A 21,208-nucleotide genomic window follows, 5' to 3' on the forward strand; every position below is an offset into this window, starting at 1 on the left:
TATTTGATTTGCGACATTGAACAAGTGGAGCAGGGAGGATTGTCGAAGGTGTCCTAGCAGGAACCTGGTCCTAGCATTCAAAACATCAATCTGCTTTATAAAATTAATAACATAACAGATACTATGTATTTATATAGAGATCCATCAGTAAAAACAGCCTCAAATCCTGTGTTTTGATTTGGGAGCAAGGTAAACTCTGCCAGTAAGGGCTGAAAATTCCAGCTAAAATCCATACACCCCATACAAGACCTTAATCTTCAGCATCCCTGAATGGATGAATCCATTTGAAATCTGCACCCCCTGTGGGAAATTCAGGTCATGTCTTCCATAGGAGGTGTACAGATTTCAACTGGAATAGTGCATTGGGCTATTCTAGAAATTAAAGTCACCCCCTAAAGAAGACATGGGATTCCCAAAAATTTTCACCATTTTTTACTCTGGGAATTCCCCCCAAAAAATGGTCATTATTTTTACAACCCTAAAGAAGACATGGGAATTCCCAAGAAAAAGACGTTTTATTTTAGGCTTTGGAATTCCCAAAAATTTTGGCAAAAATTTGCCTGTCTTCTTTAGGGGATGCCATTAATTTCTGGAATAGCCCATTACCGATGCAGATGCTGCATCCTCTTTGGCAGCTAGGACAGAAATTCTCTTGCGTCATCCAACTCTCTCTCCTATATGACATAGATACAAATACAAGTCATTCAGTGAATCCAGACTAAACTATTTCCAGTCAACTGTCTCATCTACCATGTGTGTCAAGTTACTTCATGAGTAATCACAAGGATGTGCCTAGAAGAATGACAGCTGGGATGCTTAGGCAGTCCTGGGATTAATTTTGCATGATTTTCTGCAAACACAAAGAGAAAGCCAATGTCACCTCTGAATAACTTTCAAAGGGTGTATCCAAAAGAATGACAGGCACCTTATGGAGTCCTGTGGATAATTTTGCATGATTTTCTGCAAACCCAGAGTGAAAGCCAAAAGTCAACTCTCCTGGACACACCACTGAATAAAAAAAGATACTGGAAAAGAAAGAACTGACTCTACTATCATGAGTTTGCTACCATTTTTCATGTTTCTAACTTTTAATTACTTATTCACCTATTCACTTATTCAAAAGGACAGGCAAACAAAATTGACTGGTTGAACGAAAGAAAGTTATAAGTGTCTTGCAGTTATAATGCACTTTATACTGCTACCTTGCATTCATCTGATGAAAAGTTTCCATGTTAAAAATAACATTTCTCAATATTGATATTTACAGCAGTATAAAAGGAAGAAAAAATATCATACTATATTACCATATATATTAGCAACAGTGTCCCTTTAACATGTTAACCAATCCACAAACCCTGGTGCCTAAAAATAATTGGCCTATACGTACTTGGAGCTATAACCCTGATTTAAACATAAGTGTATTACCCCTAGAATACTTTGCCCTTAGCATGGGTAACAAGACTTTGTGAAATGCAAGCCCTGGAAAAGTTGAGATTTTCCTGCCCTGACCTTGCCCTGACATACAACTTTCAAAATTTCATATACAAAATAAAAATAACTGTACAGATATCAACATTCAACAAAAATAGTCTGAAATTAAAAAAATCCACAACACTCATTACAGTGCAAAAGAAAACCTTTATAATAATTTATAAATACATAAATTACATAAATGAATACATAACAGTAATGAAATAATAAATAATAAATAAATACTCTTAATTCAGAAATTGAAAGGATTCCTTGAATACATCTGATATGAATATTAGGATATTATGTAAATGACAAAGACATATTATTTCATGTAATCAGTCATGGTCATAAAACAACATTTTCAACTCAATTTCTGTAAAGCATAGAAAGTAAATATGCACACACAAACACATTTTCCCCGAAGTACTGGCTACACTACCCAAACCCGGAGGGTAAGGGGTGTTAGGCCCATAGCCAGTACCAAGGGGGTAAATAGTTGCCCTATTTTCCTGATATACACCATGGAGTATTTGATTATTACACCAACTTTGACTGTGGGGATGAGGTTGTCATGTAGATACTAGGGAAAACTATCGCATGGTAAAATGGTCGCATCATTTATGATCGACCAATAAAGTGGTATGATTTGCTCATGAATATTTATGAGGTGTAATATTAATAAAATGACATTCCAATCTGAACTGATACACCATTATAGCTATTTTACTCAACTTGAATGATTACACCAAGTTTAACCTTACTTGTCGTCTTGTCCAGAAATGCTTGCGAGTGCAGTGTGGTCACATTTGTGGTCAAGCTCCAGTGGACGTTGGCTGTAGGGACGTCTGGTTTGTACACCTTCCCAGCATGGGTCACAGCACAGTGAAACTTGTCATTGACATCAAATGATGCAATTGCAAGTTTAAATGACTTTCCTGTGTCGTTATTTGGCGCCTGTACTTTATAGATTACGCTTACCAAGTTTCCTTTATCGTTTGCAGCAGGGGTTGCATACTGGGCTTCGGAAGAGGAATAAGGGCTGTCTCCACCAGACTTTCCATTCTGTTGGACTTGAAGATACCATGGTCCACAGCTTTTTGGACGATATCCTACTTGCATGGCATTAGCCATCACAGTACTGGATGGATGTACATTGATGACTTGGCAATGTGGAGCTGAGAGATAGAGACGAGGCATGTATCTGTCAGCTGTGAACATATCAGTCATGGCAGAAAGAGCGTGGAATTTGTACCCTTCGAGAATGAAATCTTTGAGCTGCTTTTGATATATCTGCCCAAATTCAGATTTCTCAATATCCAGGATTTGTTCAGAGCTGACTTGAGCAAAACGAACCAGAGGTGTGACTTTACGAAGGCACTGTGCGACTCCGAATCTATGCGCATCTTTCATCATCCATCGTTCCAGAGCTTTGTACAGCGTGTATTCATCACGGACGACTAGCTGAGATCCAGAGAGCAGGAAACACATTTGATCAACAGTTAACTTGAGCCATGCATCCGAATCAATTATACGCAAGAGATTTGACCGGATCACACTGTAGCAATGACTCACCAACTGATGAAGGTTATACGTTTCAGCAAACGACAGCCACTCGAGGCGCCTTTATGTTGCCTTGCCCTATCTGCTCTGTCATATATCTCTCACACAGACTACGCAGCTGTCGGATGTTGTACTTGTCGGCTAATGTAAATATTGGCATTATTGTTGTCGTGGTAACCGTCACTTGTCCACTATATAAGCATTGAAGGAAATCACCGAACACAGCCTGGCATTCTGGTGTCTCCTCTAACTTAATTTCCCCACTCCGTGAATCTGCCCATTGTGAACCCGTCAGCATTGTGCGGAAAACATCGCTTGCAGATGCTAGGAAAAACTTGTGACAATAGAAAGTAGACTCTCCAACCTTGACTGTGACATCACTCAATTCAGGGTTGTTACAGTAGCGAGATAAGCCACCTACAAAGTCAAATACTGAACCAAGAGTGGTCCCATTACGTGTTTTGAAGCTTTCCATGTTGCACTCAGATTGGTATCAACTCAGGTTAAGTTTAATTGAGCTCTGTTGATTCTATCTGGTGAAGCCTGAAAGGAAACAAAAAAAGCAAAATAAGTGAGAAAATTGCATAACATAAATGTAGGCATAGAAATAAGTCAAGATTGATAGTATAAAACAAAACAAATCAATTCTAAAGCCCACAAAAGTGATAATCTACAAAAACAACTGCCACATTATTTTTGACAAAATAATTTGTCAAATGTGTCTGTGTATTCCAGTTTAGGAGCTACATTTGAAAAGGCTTTATCACCATATTTTGTGAATGTCCTTTTACAAACAAGGGATGTTCGTTTGAATTGGGAGCATTACTATCTGGGGACTGGAAGATATAATTACTTTTTCAATTTAAACTATTAGAATTCAACTGTTTGTGTACTCTTTGTAAGTTCTCAAATTTTTGGACAGATTTGCAAATTTGATTCACACATGCAAATTTACCTAATCTCACGGGACGTATACACACACATAGAAGAGCATAAATGCACTGATTCAAATCTGCCACTGCAATATCCAACATGGCATTACTCGCAACTTCAGACAAGACACTAGGGGCGAATTTCTCGACGGGTGGCTTAGCAATTGGCTTGTCTAGCCTCAAGGCTTAAGAGGTCGTAAGACCAGGCTTAACTGAAAACGATTTCCCAAGCACGGCTACCATAGCCTCGAGGCTTCAAGTTAGCCCGTGGGCCAGGCTTGTAGGATTAGCCGCAGGCTTTAGTAAAATTTGCATTTCTCGAAATCAGTCTTCTGTAGTCAGTAGTCTTCGCAAGCCTGTTAGACCAGGCTTACAGCGGCTTTTCTTGGCCCTGCCTCAGAGCAGGTCTTAGGTCGTAAGCCTTGGTCTATTTCAATTTACAAATTATTTAAATTGTAACGCATAAGTGTATCTTTCATATTTTGACGGTCTTTCAATTAACATGAGTAAGCAGTCGGCAGAATTAGGGGTGGAGCGGGGAGCTCTTGGTAAATTAGGCTTATACTTCTGAGAGTTATAAAACCTCATATTTGGTCATTTTAACCTTAAAAACTCAATTTTTAAGGTTAAATAAATTACATTTATCCCACTTTTGTACCATTGGCCTATATGTCACCAGCTTTAATAGCTTAAATATGGCATTTGTACCGGGGTCACTGCCATTGTGGCCTGTACACCATCCGCGATAATCAACTTTTGAAAAGCACCCTAAACAAGGATTTAACCCTTGGCTAAAACGACACCCTAAACAAGGATTTCATTCCTAACATCAAATTTCATACCATAAATTTCATTTCCGCGTATTTAGAAATTGCAATTTTGCTACCCTTTTTTCCAATTTTTCATGTTTTTGACACCCTAAACGCGATACGCCACAGATCGTGCCTACCCACCTAAAAAACGACCCTTTTACGCGTTTTCATTATCGCGGATGGTGTACAGGCCACAATGGGAGTGACCCCCGGCATTTGTACCATTTTTTTCAATCCCACCTCCCCCACGCCAATGTTCCGGGGACACTTTCCAAGCAGATCCCATAACTCCTCAGACCCACTCCACCCTTACAAACCCAAACAGCATGAACGATGCCTGCCGCTCATTTATTATGTTTGCCGCCGCCTATCCCCAACGCCATCCCAAATGAATGGTGAGTTTTTTTAACAACGAATATAATTTTAAAGAAAATCTTTCATCATCATCATGATCATCATGATCATCATCATCATAATCATCATCATCATCATCATCATCATCATCATCATCATCATCATCATCATCATCATCATCATCATCATCATCATCATGAAGACCTATATGATACCACCTGTCCCTATCCAAGCCTTAATAGTTTGATACTGTACTTTTCATAAGTAGGCCTATTCAATATTATTTTGGAGTGCCTATATTATACCAGGTTGGACATCAATTTAATACAATAGAAGAACGACAAAATTGGTAAAGATATAGTAAATATTTGACACGAATTAATAATGCATGCAGTATTAAAACTGAATTTACGGATAAGATGCATATAATATTGCTATATCTTCTACTTAAATAATTACAAATATTGTACCAACAGTAACTTCATGTGAGATCTGAGAAGACTACTGATATCAGCAGTAGATAGCACGTTGATTGCTTTCCTTTTAGGGTAATCACAGATTCCTTTCCATTAGGCTTAACAGTTTTACCCTTTTTGGGATGCAAAGAAAAAACCACGAGTATAAAGCATATTCGTAGGCCTATCATTCATACAAGTTGGACTCATAAATGGTCAAGTGGAAATAAAATAATACATAAAAGACACAAAAACAGACACAATATTCTTGCATCAAGTTGTGTACGGTATAAGCCCAAGCACAAGACCGTGGGTCCAGGCTAGTCTTTGCGCCGGGAACATTGCGATAATGAGACGGCAACCTTGTTAGTACGGTAAACCGTGAGTACCACAGCTTATGTACATCTATACCTCCAACAGCCTATACAATTAAGTCGCTGGTTGAAAGGGACGAGGTTGTCATGCGTTAAGCCTGCCAGGCCACTAAGACTTGGTTGAATTTGCGTTGAAGAAATCCGGCTAGCGTTAAGACTCGGGCTTCGAGAGCGGGCTAGGCTTAGTAGCCTCAAGGCCACCTTAAGACTACGGCTTAATAAGACTCCTGTCGGGAAACTCGCCCTATAGAACTACAACTATTTATAATTTGAAAGCGACACAAATAGTGGACCAAGTTGCCAAAATCATATAGGCCTACTGGTAAATATGTAACCGGCCTTCTGAGTGATTAAGTGAGTGCAAAAGCACAATCTGTCATCTGCTAGATAGATGCACAAGCACACCCACTGGCACACATATGCAATATACAAACAAATCAATAAATAAACAATTGAAAGTTGAAATAGAAGAACCCACAGCACCTACCTTTAATATTCATCAAATTCCAATAATCAGTTCTTTATTAAATCTTGAGCTATCAAACCATAGGCAATAACATAGCACATCAAACTGCAAAATAAAGCAAAGCAATATAAAGATAAACTGGTATTACTCACAAGAGTCTCAATCTTAATGAAAGTGACACGAACAATGGACCAAGTTGCCGAAATCATATTCTGGTAAAAATGGTAGTACACTAGCCATAGTAATCATGGTAATTAAGTGAGTACAAAAGCACAATCCATTATCTGTTTGATGATACACCCCCAAACACTGGCACACACCATGACACACAAACAAGCATGTACCTACCTCTTATATTTGCTGAATTCCAACGAACAGAACTTAATTGTGTGCTATCGGATCATAGGCAATAACAGTTACACATCAAACTGTAAAATAAAGCAAAACAACATACGTATTTGATTAGTGAACTGGTATTACTCATAATAGTCTCAACCTTAATGCACAATTCTGTAATCTAACACTACTCCAACATACTCCTGATTCACTCTAAAGGCTTCTGGGATTGCGATACACACTCTGTAATCAAATGCAGTCAAAATGAATTTGCAATCCTGTGTACAATTTAATGCAATTTTGCCTTTGGGTATTGTGCTATTGCTATAGACTTACATGATAGGCATTTGCCTGAGTCAGTCAATGATCTTCTGGCTATATACCAGTGCCTTCTGGACTTCTGACACATCATTACCACAAAAATTCACATATTTTGAGTGCCTAAAATGTTTGCAGCTAGTCGACTCATAGGAGGACAACTGTAATATTGTTACCCAGATTTTGCTTTTAAGTATATTCATCAAGAAAATTGTAACATTTGATGCCAAAAAGTACCAGAAAAGGCAGCATAGGCAATTTTGAAACAACAAAAAATAAGCTTGAAAAATATATAAAATATGATTTAAAATACCTCCTTTCATTGTATCTTACAAATTTAAAATTCTAGAAACGGAATAAAAGCTATGCCATTGCTTTTCAGTAAGTCAGTAACTGTTAAAATCTACATTTTCTTTTCATTTTACAGTATAATGTAATGTTCAAATTAGCTCTTGAAAAACAAACACAAAAATTTTGAACTTGTTGTGTTCCATCCCTCTGACAAATCATTATCGGCAGCTCGTATGTCACTGTCAACTGTCAACACCAATGTCTACATTTACCCATGAACTTGTATCATGTCTATTCAATTGTATCTCTTTCATTCCTGGAGTTTGTTAATTTAATTTTAGTCTATTTATTTCTCTAAAGTGTTACTCTTTAAGTTAATGAAAATTAATTTCATGAATTTGGGACCCTTTACATCATGAGCATCAGACGGTCTTGGCAAAAGAAAATTAACTTTTATGGTACCGTACATTTTAATTCAATTACTTGGCAGTAAAATGAGCTGTACCTGTCATTATATGACTGTATGTGTATGAATATTTTCATGTTGGTACCCCTCCTACCCCACACTTGTCAAGTTGTCATGCAGTGGTGGCACAGGCAAGGGGGTGTATTGTGGGGTGTATTGGGCTTTGTCCACACGAAAATACAAAATTATGGAACTTTCAACTTTTGGTGACATTTCCAAATTTTTGCCTCCCAAAAATTCCCTATGGTGCCACCACTGCACTGCTGCAAAAACATTGCGGGTTATATGCACTTTTCATTCTATTACAGTAAAACCGGCTATGTGCTTGAATCAGGATGTTAAAGTTCTGTCTCCATCACAATCTAACTGTGCCAAGGTAGGAAGCCTCCACAGCCATCATGATAATATTTCAAAGGCAAACATGAACTAGTTTCAATTACATTATGTCTGGTAATTGAATCGGTTGACTTCATCAGGAATAGTCATGAAATATCGCTTTGGACCACCTTAATAGTCTATTAGCCTCATAGAGAGAAATAATATACAGGAAATTTTGATATACAGATACACAAAAACTGTTTTTCTTCAGCTTGAAGTAAGGTGCAAGAAGCATTGACAATCAGGTACCTTTTTTAAAGAGCTAATTTAACACTCTTATGACTCTACTCCCTCTCAGCAAAACTTGCAGTTTTCACCTCTATACTTGAAGATGTGGCAGACCTGAAAAGGAACAAAAACAGGAGAAAGATATTCAAAATCTGATATGGAAGAGGTTGTTTTAAAACTAGAATTATGTATTTCATAATTAAGGTGGCTCCCTCACAAATAACAAAGGTTTGTATATAAAAATGATATAAATATGCAAATAACATGACACAAAACTATACAGCATATCAGGCCACCATATACTATACCAAGTTTGAAGTTGATCGTTTATTGCGTTTAAGCTGAAGAGTGGATTAATAAAAGTGTAGGCAAAATAAGCAAAGATTAAGAAGCTCATTAATATTCAGTAGCCAAACTATCAATATTTTAAAAACATTTTAAGCGGGTTATATTTTGGTTTTTGGTTGTGGTAAAAACGTTTCAATAACATTAAATGTCAGGTTATTAATATAAGGTCATGAAAAGTTTTTAAAATGTTTTGTATGAAAACACACTATAACAACATTGTTTAAATGTTGTCAAAATGTTACTGTAAAATATTTCATGTACAAACATTCTTTGTCAAATATTTTGTCAATACTTAAATAACATTATGTTAGAATATTTTGCAGGAAGTTTTCAATGTTATGAAAATGTATTATACCCTTTATATCCCACTTATATAACCCAACATTTAAACGTTTTATGGGAACCTTTTCTAACCTTTTGCAAATAATGTCGAAAGCGTTTTGTGTTTGCTGGGGATATGTGAATACAAAAATTTAAAGTAGGCAAAAATTACTGCCAATTGGGTTTCCTTTTTTGGGTGGAAAGTGCGTCGTGCCCACTCCTGTATTCTCTGACTATTGACCTACTTTTTCACATGCCGCAGTGTTGAGAAAATATTCGTGCGGTTATATCCCAAACACCCACAGAGGTGATAGTTTACGGCGAGTTTTGTAATTATTACTTGATTTTGATATGTAAGTAATACGATAAAGTCGCCATAGGCAGTAATGTGTTTGTATTAAAAGAAATAACAAAAATAATTGTTTAAGTAATAGAAATACTATTTGGAAATTGCAGCAAGATTTGCAGATGTTTTTATTTGAACAGTATCAGTTCACCAGTTTTGCTAGTTTTCCTAATCTTTGGGCTAAATTAATAGCATCGTGAAGGTCATATATATCATTTTATACTGAGAGCTTCGGCATGTACTTAAATACAGCTTGTATGTGCATTGTGTTCAGTGTGTATATACATAGGCTATTTACTTTTCAAATCTTTGATGCTTGTATAAGGTATTATAGACAAATTATTATAATGCATGTGCAGCAGTAGAAATGGCCCAGGTTGAATAAAATAAATAAACATATGAATGAATATTTTATTCCCTGGATTATTTTTGTTGGGACAAAATAATGATATAGTTCGACGCTTTGAAATACAGTTATGTTAATCATAATAAAGTTACAAAGTTAAAAAATAATATCGAAATATTGTAAAATCAAACATTTCCCCTCATAAGTTGCAATACAACATATTGAGGAAATTGACATGACAGATTTTTAAACTTTGATATGGAAAGATACCCCAGCCCTGTTGTCTCACCAGAGAAGATGAGCAGAAGTCTTTCTATCTGATGATAAAAAAAACCTCTAGGTATGATTACTAAAATGTTTTAAATAACTATTATCTACAAAAGTTTTATAACCATGTTTTATATAAAATGTTAACATAAAAGATGTGAAGGGTTAATATATAAACGTATAAAGTTAAAAACTCTTTTAACTTTGTTTATACGTTTTGTGTTATTCCCCTATTGGAAATCGATGTTGTGTCATATTTTCCCTGTTTTAATTGTGAACTTGACTTACTCATTCTTTCATTTCTCTTGACAATTTTTCATTTGCCCACCCTATTCCTTTTAAAGGAATTTTTATTTAATCACTCTCTATAATTCAACAGCAGACTAGAGCATTGTTAATTCACACTGAATGAACCAGTTGGTGGTTTCTGTCAAGTTTGAAAGTCATTTCAAGAAACTTAAGGCTCAATAAATAAATTGTATTCTAAATTAATGAAGTTTTTTGAATGAAAAGTCACATTTAAGTCAGTTTCATGGCCCTGCTTTAAATTGACATAGTGAAAACCATTTGTCTTTACTTTGACCCAACCATTGTCAATAGAATCTTTTGTATTCATTCAACTTTAAGGTTGTATTAGTCCTGACAATCATTCACAAAAGTAGTTTACCTTGACTAAACATTTTAAGTTGTTTATTATTAATTATACACACAAATGCACAATGGACGCCAACACAACGGGTAACTCACTAGTCATCACCATTCTAAATATATTAGAGATAGATTTCTATAATACTAGGCCCTCTATTGGTACAAATATCAGTGGCACAACAGCTCACAACAGACATATCCACAAATTGGACTGTAACCATATATCAAAACTGGGTCATCCTCACAGAATCTCACATCACCAGGCAACACCTGAAGCCTGATACAACACTATTTTGGATGACATTTCTACACTTCAGTTCACAGCATTATTCTGAACAGCAAATTCAGCCCACTTCAAATATGATTGCTAACCTGTTGTACTCTGAATTACACATTATACTGCATCATATTAATAGTAGTGTTTGAAGCTTCAAATAATCATCAGGTTGTTATCAAAGGTATGTACATTGATAGTGTTGAGTATATCTTATCTGTAGGCCTATCCGGGCCTATCACAATAATACATACAAAAAGATTAAGTTGCTGCCATGGTCAGAGCTGGTCAGCATGGTCAGCAAGGCTGTCAACTTTTTGGAATTGCTTGGCGTGAGACAGAGGCGTACCGGGATTTGCCGACTTCAGTGTTCATTTTGACCCATGATTATTTGAGCCACGGCACAAAGAATGTGAAAAGCGGGGGTGGGGGGGTAGGAACAACAATTTATTCATGGCGATGCGTGAGATTTTACTCAATTTCCGGCTTTTTGCGTGAGATTTACTTTTAGGCGTGAGATTATACTACCTTGGCGTGAGACCGTGAGAAAGTGACCCAATGCGTGAGACTCACGGCCAATGCGTGAGAGTTGACAGCCCTGATGGTCAGCCGGGTCATTGATACCATTCAGGGCTTTGGCAAAGTCAACATGCGTTAAACATAATGTGATATTTTAAAGACAAGACGACAAATTACTCAAATATTGGGGTGGACATGGCTGCCTTGCTTGCTTTAACCCATTCACCATTGTCATGTTAAAGTAATAATATTCAATTTCCATAAAGGATAGATTATTATTTGTGTTCCACAAAATGTTACCCCCTTAATTTCAGGCTGAACAAAAATGAGGTAAAACAAAGGAAATTCCTATTTCATTCCAGCACCTATGTTATTGTAAATGAATATGTTAGCTCGCCGAACGTTATTGAGCAGAGTTTCATACAGGGATGAGATGCATAATTGATGACAAATAGCCTATTTATAAAAATATTTTTGAAGGATCAATATTTACATGCAATTAATGGTAGCTGCATGATCTTAAACAAAAGTGAATTTGACTTTTACACCCTCACTTGATTTAAATTTAATAATTACGCTTTGACAATAATCTTGACCTCTCTCATTGTGTATTTGTTTACATGTCAAAAATTGTGATTTAAAGACAAGCTTGAACTTAAATTGACATGTTGTCATAATAGAAGTTGTGTTCAAAATCCAGCTACTCTGTTAATACACAAATAAAGGCAAGTTCAAATTCAACTGAAGTCAAATTCAGGCTTTGTGCAAACAAGGTCTATTAGCAAACTGAATAAGACTAATAATAACAATAACATAACATAACATAATATAACACAACAGATGTATTGTGATGTGATCAAGCAAATAATGAGATGGATGTCGGGAATAGTGATTTGGGATATCCAATGATATAAATAGTAATAGTATTTAACTTCCTTTGTATTTGATTGTTCTGAATAACACTACACACAATGACCATATACGGAACTGTAAGTCTAATTATGCAGGTTTTTTTAGCATAGCGTAGTATGTATTACTATACCTCATAAATATTTATTAGGTAATCCAGACATCTTATTGGTTAATAACGCCAGCGTCCGAGTACGGTATTTTGACTACTTCCCGCGCCTGTGCAATTACGCTTAACGCTGGAAGTAGTAAAACTTCCGCACCCCTACTACCACACGGTGTCTCGACCCCAGCGTCACCACCGTTCCTTCAGGCGTAGCATTATGCTACACAACAGCAATTCTGCAGATGCGTTTATCGTGAAAATGGCGTCTGCTGCAGTTATTTTGCCGAGAATATCGATGGAAAGTTTAAAAGAAATTTTGAATAATAGGCCTATAGGTCAAAATGTAAATATTGATTGAACAGAAATCCTGCAATAAAATCAGGTAAGCAAAAATATTAAGCTTATTTACCATAAAGCCGGCCGGCCGGCACGTTAACTGGTGACAGTGGTGTGTGTTTTGACTTTTGTTTACGATTTTACCGTGATAGTGAAAATATTTATGAGGTATAGTAAAACAAATACAACATGTTTCATTTCGGAAAGTAGTCAAAACTACTGGTCCTCGGTGTTGATGATTTGACTACTTCCCTCCGCTGACGCCGGGAAGTAGTCAAATCATCCAACACCGAGGGACCAGTAGTTTTGACTACTTTCCCGAAATGAAACATGTTGTATTTGTATACTATATGTAGCATCCCATAATATCATGTAAAGTGGTTTATACAGTGTTACATGTAGCGTCGACATACACATAGGCAATCTCCTAAATGCCGGGATGGCTCATCATTTCATGCAAATAATATAATTACAGTGAGAAGATTGTGACATATGACCTAGTAGACTGGTTGCATCAAGCTGCAAGTTCGCGTAAAAGCTGGCAACCAAATTATTTGGGAAATTTGGGTATGATGAATTCAAAAAGTTGGTCTGCCAAGCTATATTGAAGCCCTGTGACCCTTAAAAAGACCCCAAACCCCACATGTACATACAGGGGGCAAAAATTAAACATGCCCCAAATTCACAAAAAATAATTTGTCTGGGTCTAAGGATAAAAAACTACATAATTGCGTGTAGGACATATAGTTACCAGGTTATGAGGCTCAACAGGTCCAAGATCAATTTGCATGTTAGACAGGGGTGAAAAATTAAAGGTGCTCTTTTAGTGTGTCCTGAAAATCCATCAGTTTGTAAATATAAAATATTCATATGTTACATTGATCATGTATAATTGTTATTTTTTGCACCCTATTGAGAATTACAATTCTACCTACATGTATCAGTATCATCATATGGCTTTGTAACCAAATGCAAAAAAATAAAACGTACAAAGAAACAAGAAGTAAAAGGGTTCAATTTACTCTGTTTGCTTTCTTCATTTACTAGAGCAACATGAGTCCTGTGGTAAAGATTCATCGGCAAGATCTAGAATTAGTCAAGAAGATTGGAGAAGGTGGCTATGGCACAGTGTATCATATGATATGGAGGAAATCAGGAGAGAACATCCATGTTGCCGCAAAAAAACAATACGAAGTTGAGCGACGTGAACTTGACATTTTGTCTAAACTTAGCCATCCGAATATTGTGAGTCTAATTGGAGTAGTTCCAGGAGACTTGGATTTTATGTTGATACTTGAGCTTTGTGAAGGAGGATCCCTGCGATCTTATCTCAATATAAATGGCAAGAAACCATTGTCTGCAAAATTATTTCAAACATGGTCCAAACATGCAGCAAAAGCGATTCAATATCTCAATCACATGAAGATCGTTCACAAAGACATAAAATGCGATAATTACTTGATAACCAGCGACAGCGTTCTGAAATTAGCCGATTTCGGTTTGGCAAAGGAGCTTGAGCAGACTCTTAGTAATGCAACTATGACTGGAACTTGGCCATATATGGCACCGGAACTTTTGAAAGATAGCATGCTTTCTCCCAAGCTGGATATTTACGCATATGCTGTGGTGTTGTGGGAGATGATAACAGGGAAGATTCCTTACGAAGGAATGACATATCATGAGATTATATGGCATGTATGTCAACATAATAAAAGGCTAGAGATTCCACCTGATTGTTCAAAGCACTTTGCAGAGTTGATGACTTTATGCTGGGAGGAAGATCACAAGAAGCGACCTAGTATTGATACAGTCATGTCCATGCTTGGTAAGTTTTCTATATGTCACACGATCTGAACTAAATCTGGCCAAAGGAGTCCATTTTTCAAAGAGTTACTATCACATGCAACCTATGCTCACAGGGGATGATGAGTAAACCTCTTGTCTATGTTGCTATTATCATCATCATTATCTATAATTTGTCTCATCTCAAGTTAAGAGTAACACCATGTTGGATTTCGCAGTGGCAGATTCAAATCCAGTGCGCTAACCTAATCCCACAGGGCGTGCACAGACGTATAGAAGGGCGATTTGTCCATACACTGGCAACACAACCATGTAAATGCACTGATTCAAATCTGGCACTGCAAAATCCAACATGATATTCCTCTCAACTTGAGATGAGACACATTATAAAGGCATCTTCCAGTGAAAATTGCTTTTATGCATTAAATACTTTTCCCGGGACTTTTCCCAAGGGTGATTTAGTTTCAAACCTTTATGATTAAAATAAAATAAAGGAACAACTAAAGATCTATTCCGTAAGCCTATCTTTTGTAGCTTTCTTAAAAGTAACCATCATATTTTTCTTATTTTTACAAAGATGGCAAACAGCATGACACATCTTGGGTACTACATCTGCAGTTTGCTCACCAGGATGACCCAAACACACACAAACTTCACCAAGCATGTGGCATCACTACAGACAACAACAGTCATATTGCAGTCAATGATATCCACACTTCACAAGTCAACATATATGATTATTCAGGCAATTTCAAAGTTAGTTTGGGGCCAAACAAGGCACCAAAAGGCTCTGAAATCTTTCACAAATCTCCACGAGGAGTTGCAGCTGGATCAGATGGGCGGTACTTCATGACGGATGAAAGCCACTATGTAAAAATCTACGAATCAACAGGAGAACTGGTGGATAAATTTAGAGCTGTTTCTCCAGAAAATCAACTGTGTGAAGATGGTACGTGGTTAGGAGCCCTAGCAATTGATAATCATGGTCAAGTACTTGTTGGAGCATGCAAGAGCACCAATTTCATCAGTTTCCACACCCAAACAGGTCATCATATCAAGACTATCCCTACCACCCTTTTGCCGGTCTATCTTGCGAGTACACCTCTGGACACAATTGTGATCAGTTCATGGTCACCAAATACTGTACAAATTATTGACAAGACAGGAGATGTCCTGTTCGATTTAGATACACCTCCGTGCGTTACCCGCTGGAGGCCAACGGTGTATGCTGCAGTCATGATACCATCTTTGTTGCTAACGACAACCAATCAGCTGTAGATGAATTTGGTATCTACATCTATTCCTTGTCTGGTGATTATCTTGGATGTGCTATCAAGGATGTTATGAATCCAACTGGAATAGCAGTCACAGATGATGGAAAGACACTTCTGGTGGCACAGTATGATCTTGGAAATCCTCAAGGTGGACAAGGTTTGCATGGTGTCAAGATATTCAACAAGGAGACTAAAGGCAGAGTGCATGAGAAGGAGGATTCTTCATCTTCATGAATGCAAAGATGTAAAGAGTATACAATATTAACATCAGCTAAATCAGTTTACTATCACATGGTAACATAATTTCAATCCTTCAAACTCTATCTTGAAATCATGAAAAAATATGAGTTTGAATTGATCTGATCTGAAATCTTAGAGAACTGCATTGCATGCACTTGTGAATGTTGAACTAAACTAAGACTTAACAAAGTGACTCATATATTCAGTTATACTTACTTCATTTGAAGTTTTAGGCCAAACAAATATGTGACTCAATCTTGTCCATAGAGGCCAAAGGTGGCAAATTTGAAATTGTGATAAAAGCAAAAATATGGAGTAAAAATCAGTAAAAAAACATTGATAAGAAAACAGACATCACAAAACTCCAGAACTTTAGAACTAAGTATGCTAGCCTTTTGGTGTTTTCAGTATGATAGCTTAATGTTTGTATAAGGCAAGCATGAGAATACACATTCATGAAAAAATCTGGAAATTATTTTGAAAGCTGACAGTACATTAAAATGGGACAAAAACACCTGAAAATGGTCAGAAAGTAAATACAATTGCAGGAATTTTGACATCACAAAAGTCTGATGGGTCCAATGTTTTGACTGGAATTTCTCATGCCTGATAAGGCAATAGTAACTCAATTTTCACGATGCCTCCTTTGGCCTCCATGGACCAGATCGTATCACATCCGTTTTTGATTAAATATACAAAAAGTTTGTTTTCACTTTTCCTCTTTTTTGTCCCACATTTTGGCTCATCAATGTTGCCATTATATAAAGGCATAGTTCATACATTATGACATTTAAGGATAAGGTTAAAATAAATACTAGTCTCTTTGCACTGTCAGATGAGCCAATGCTAGTATGATCAAGTAAATGCCAATTTCAAAGTAGTTTATCATCATGAGTATCCACAAGAAAATGTCACAATCGAGGCAAGGGGTAAATATGCATGGGCAGAAAAAATGTGGGCTGCCTCAGGCAGTGTCATAGGTTAGACCACAGATATCTGTGATCTAGTAATAGACACAAGCAAACCATAGAAAGAAGTAATATTGTAAGATTAGTTCAAGAAAGACCCTCTTTTTTCAGAAATTCTGATTTTAAATGATTGTATTATTAATGGGCTATTCCATTTGACATCCATCATCCCCTATGGAAGACATGACCTTAATCTTTCATGGCACAGGGAGTGTGAATTTCAAATGGGGTTTGTTACCTGAATGGGTGACTCTATTTGAAATCTACCCCCTATGTGGGATCAGTGTTCGAAATATGCCCCAAAAAGTTACAGGCCAGCCGGGCTTGACCTTACAAAGTTACCGGCCAGCCGGGCCGGCAACTAGATGCCAGTCAGAAAAGTTACCGGCCAGGTCAAAAAGTTACAGGCCAATGGCCGCCTGACAGGCCCTATTTCGAACGCTGTGTGGGATATTATTAAAGGTCATATGATCATATCTTCCATTTGGGCAATTCCATGGTAACTCGTGCTACACTTTCGGGCATCCTTTGACAATTTTTATGCTCCCGCTTAAAAACTCAATTGAGTGGAATCTTTATTTTTTGTATTTTAATACCTAACATTCAAGGCTAGATCCTCATAAAATTGTTGTTAAAATGAAGATCCACTTGAAAACCACTTTTGTACGTATGGGACAGCTGTGAACAACGGTAACTCGTGCTACGAGCAGAGGACATGCTAAAAAATCACTCACTTTTATTTTGATGGTGTCCTAAAACAAAAAACACTATAAAGCCTAATTGATTATGATAAGTAACTGCTATGTTATGGTTTATCTTAAAATACATAAAAAAGACTTGTCCTTCATACTTTTACTTTTGCTTGCAAAAAACATGGTCACTCGTGCTATGGTAACCATATAATTGTTGATGGAATCACAAATGCAACATATTATCAGTCTCAAAGATAAGTGATATTGGCCCAAAATGACCTTTGCTCTAAGCTCAGGCCTAAAACAATGTTTGTTTGATTGGCATAACCTGGCCTATCCTACTGCCAACCCTGAATATTTTGATTAATTTTGAGGGAGGAAAAAATTCATTTTAATTTAATATTATAAATTAAAATGGAAGTAGTTTCTTACCTTTTGCTGTCATAAAAGGTTAAAAATAATAATAATAATAAATAGAATTTCAACAGTCTCCTTATATCCTGCATTAAGTATTCGAAAACAAACAGGTAAAATTATTTCAGCAGTCTTTGACCCAAAAAAACCCCCCAAATCCCTAAATACCCTTTTTTTTATGTCACACCATTCAAAAACAACATTTTAAGCATAAGCGCATCAAAGGTTATTTAACACTGGTATCTTGTGGTGCATTGATATATTAAAATTGGTTTCCCCTTTTCCTGAATATCAAGAAACATAAATAGCACACCACATATATCTGGAATTATAATGTGATTTTTTAATGACAAAGGATAGAAAATAAATGTAACATCTTTGTTTGTTCTCACAATCCAACTCAATATTGAAACCCTTGCCAATCTCTACACATAATTTATGTATGTATATAAATTGAATAAATATATGATGTCATGAGTGTTTATAAATTTGATTAAAAAAATAATTTTTCACTTTTTAATGTCAATATTAATGCATATTTGACAGGTACAAGGCTCAATACACTATTATCACCCTGGATTTTATTAACTTTTAAAGATAAATGCTATTTTTTGATATAGTTGAAACATGATCATACAAATTTTTTTCTATATTGGCTACATCTCGCATTATCATATTTGTCAACATCCTACTCATCATGATCACATGGCAATACAACTGCTTACAACCGCTGTGAAAGATGAGTCACTGTCACACACTGTATTAGATAAATATTGACCATCTTTTGGCATCAGATCTATTCTTATCATTATGGGGAATTCCCCTCATTGCCAAATGGGAAGTTATTCACTGAGTGCTACTTAATAACATTTAAGGTAGGTGTAATTTCATGTTTTAATATTACATACGGTATTAACAAAAGCCATAATGTTATAATATATTTTACATGAATAGCTATAAATTTGGTCAATTTTAATAACACCTAATATTTTGGTATGTTTGTAATGTTTATGTGTGTCCTAACTTACACTTAAAGGAGGATTTCGTGATCCTAGCATCCTCTTTTTATGACATTTTTCAGTAGATATCCACGAAAAAAGCTTATTTCCAAAATTTCAGTTGATTCCGATTTTGCGTTTATGCGAGTTATGCATGATTATGTGTATTACACTGTTCCATAGACACTGTGTTGTAATTTCGTTCTGGTGCAACAGAACGCAATTCAAATTCGACGATATTCTTGCTAAACGAGTTAATCTGCAAGAAATATTTGGTACATAAACATTATGTAGCCAGAGGTATCCAGTGGTGTAAAAATCTCAACTTTTTTTGGGAAAAGTGGGGGGATGAGGCTGTGGATCACGAAATGCCCCTTTAATTGGAATCATTTTGATCAGGGCTGTAGCAAGCAGGGCGGCCGGGGATGCTATGGCCGCCCCACTTTTTGAGAAATTTGGTATGTTTTTCTTTATATCTTTATTTCAATATGGGCATATATTTGTATTTTGGCCGCCCCACATTTGTGATGGCCGCCCCACATTTTTAAACCTTGCTACGGCCTTGATTTTCATGTATTTGTAGGACAACAGAGAAATTTTGAATCAATGTCATAATTACAACATTAAATCCCCTGTATAGCTTCACAATTAAGTGGCCATGATATTAACCCAGATATCAAATGGGTTTTCTGTCATTTTACCTAATTATTTTCAGCTTTAAAAGGGCAGAAAACCTTCATGACATATGCTACTAATATTAATTCATATTTTTTGGCAAAGGATAACCAAATTGACATTTGACCGAAATTGTATATTATGAATTAATATAATTAATAATTAATTATTTAACTAGGTATTTCTTTTTATTGATTTAAATAGATATTTCATTTTATTGATTTAACATGAACTTATCTGTCTGAACTTACCAATTTTGTTAAATTATGAAGAATATGTTCAAAGAAAATTAAGTGAGAATTTGAGCACAATTCTCTTAATGGTTACAAAACAGGTTTTTAAATGAATGATTCTACTAAACCAGTTTACTTTTCGCATACATTCACACAACATTTTGGCGAGTATCTGAATTGGTTATTAACTCTAATGCTCAAAGTGGTGTTTGGCTATCGGAGAGGAAAGAATGAATGAAAATGAAGCAGAGATGAAGGCTTATTTTTACAACGAGTAATGCACATAACTTGACACTTTTAGGATTTAGTTGGAGAGCATTATTCTCTGACTACAAGTGAAGCGCAGTAAGATCATTCTGAAAATTTTCAATATCAGAATCGTGCGAAATAAATTGGTATCAGCGTATTAAAAAATCTTGGAGCAGAGGTGAAGATAGAGGTCATTGACATAAATGTTAAAAACCAGTGGCCCCAACACTGATCCTTGGGGTACACCTGAGAGGACAGAAACATAAATTGGATATCTGACCATGGAAAACAACCTCTGCTTGCAGTTGGTAATAAAAGAAGAGATCCAGTTTAGATGTGGACCCCTAAAACCAGTGGCGTAACTAGGGTTGGTAGCGCCCAGGGCAAGAAACAAAATTGGCGCCCCTACCCGGGTAGGGGCGCCAATTTTGTTTCCCCCCCCAACAATATCTTAGACGCGGGCAGTGGCGTAGCTAGCTGGGGGTTGTAAGGATCAGTGGTGTAGCGTTAAAGGGGCACGCGGGGGGCACGTGGCCCCAAATCGATCTGAAATTTAAAAAAAAACATAGGAAAATTGCCCCCCATCAGACCCGGTGCCCCCCAATCATGGTCGGTGCCCCTACCCCCAATGTGATGACCCACGCTACGCCACTACTAAGTATACATAATGGTGCCCCCCAATTATTGAAACAGAGCGTGCGAAATTTTGGACAATAATAAGGCCTACCACTAATTAATTTTGGTTACTACAAGTTGAATATCGGTCTTAATGTTCTTTCAATTGATTTTGTGCTGAAAT

The 21,208-nt window shown here is 36.5% G+C and overlaps 2 protein-coding genes across 2 annotated transcripts in view; one reads left to right on the forward strand and one right to left on the reverse strand.

The window, feature by feature from the left end:
• LOC140154969 (agmatinase, mitochondrial-like) overlaps positions 1-21,208 on the forward strand; it is a 498,181-nt gene that overhangs the window by 443,235 nt on the left and 33,738 nt on the right. The gene's annotated exons all lie outside the window — the stretch shown is intronic.
• On the reverse strand, positions 1,891-6,533 carry LOC140154203 (BTB/POZ domain-containing protein 17-like). Its single transcript, XM_072176806.1, is given in 3 exon segments — positions 1,891-3,091; positions 3,093-3,576; positions 6,448-6,533. Coding segments are annotated over 2 exon segments (1,311 nt in total). The 5' UTR covers positions 3,509-3,576; positions 6,448-6,533; the 3' UTR covers positions 1,891-2,196.

The sequence above is a fragment of the Amphiura filiformis genome, chromosome 6 (genome assembly GCF_039555335.1).
Source record: "Amphiura filiformis chromosome 6, Afil_fr2py, whole genome shotgun sequence".
Lineage (NCBI taxonomy): Eukaryota > Metazoa > Echinodermata > Ophiuroidea > Amphilepidida > Amphiuridae > Amphiura > Amphiura filiformis.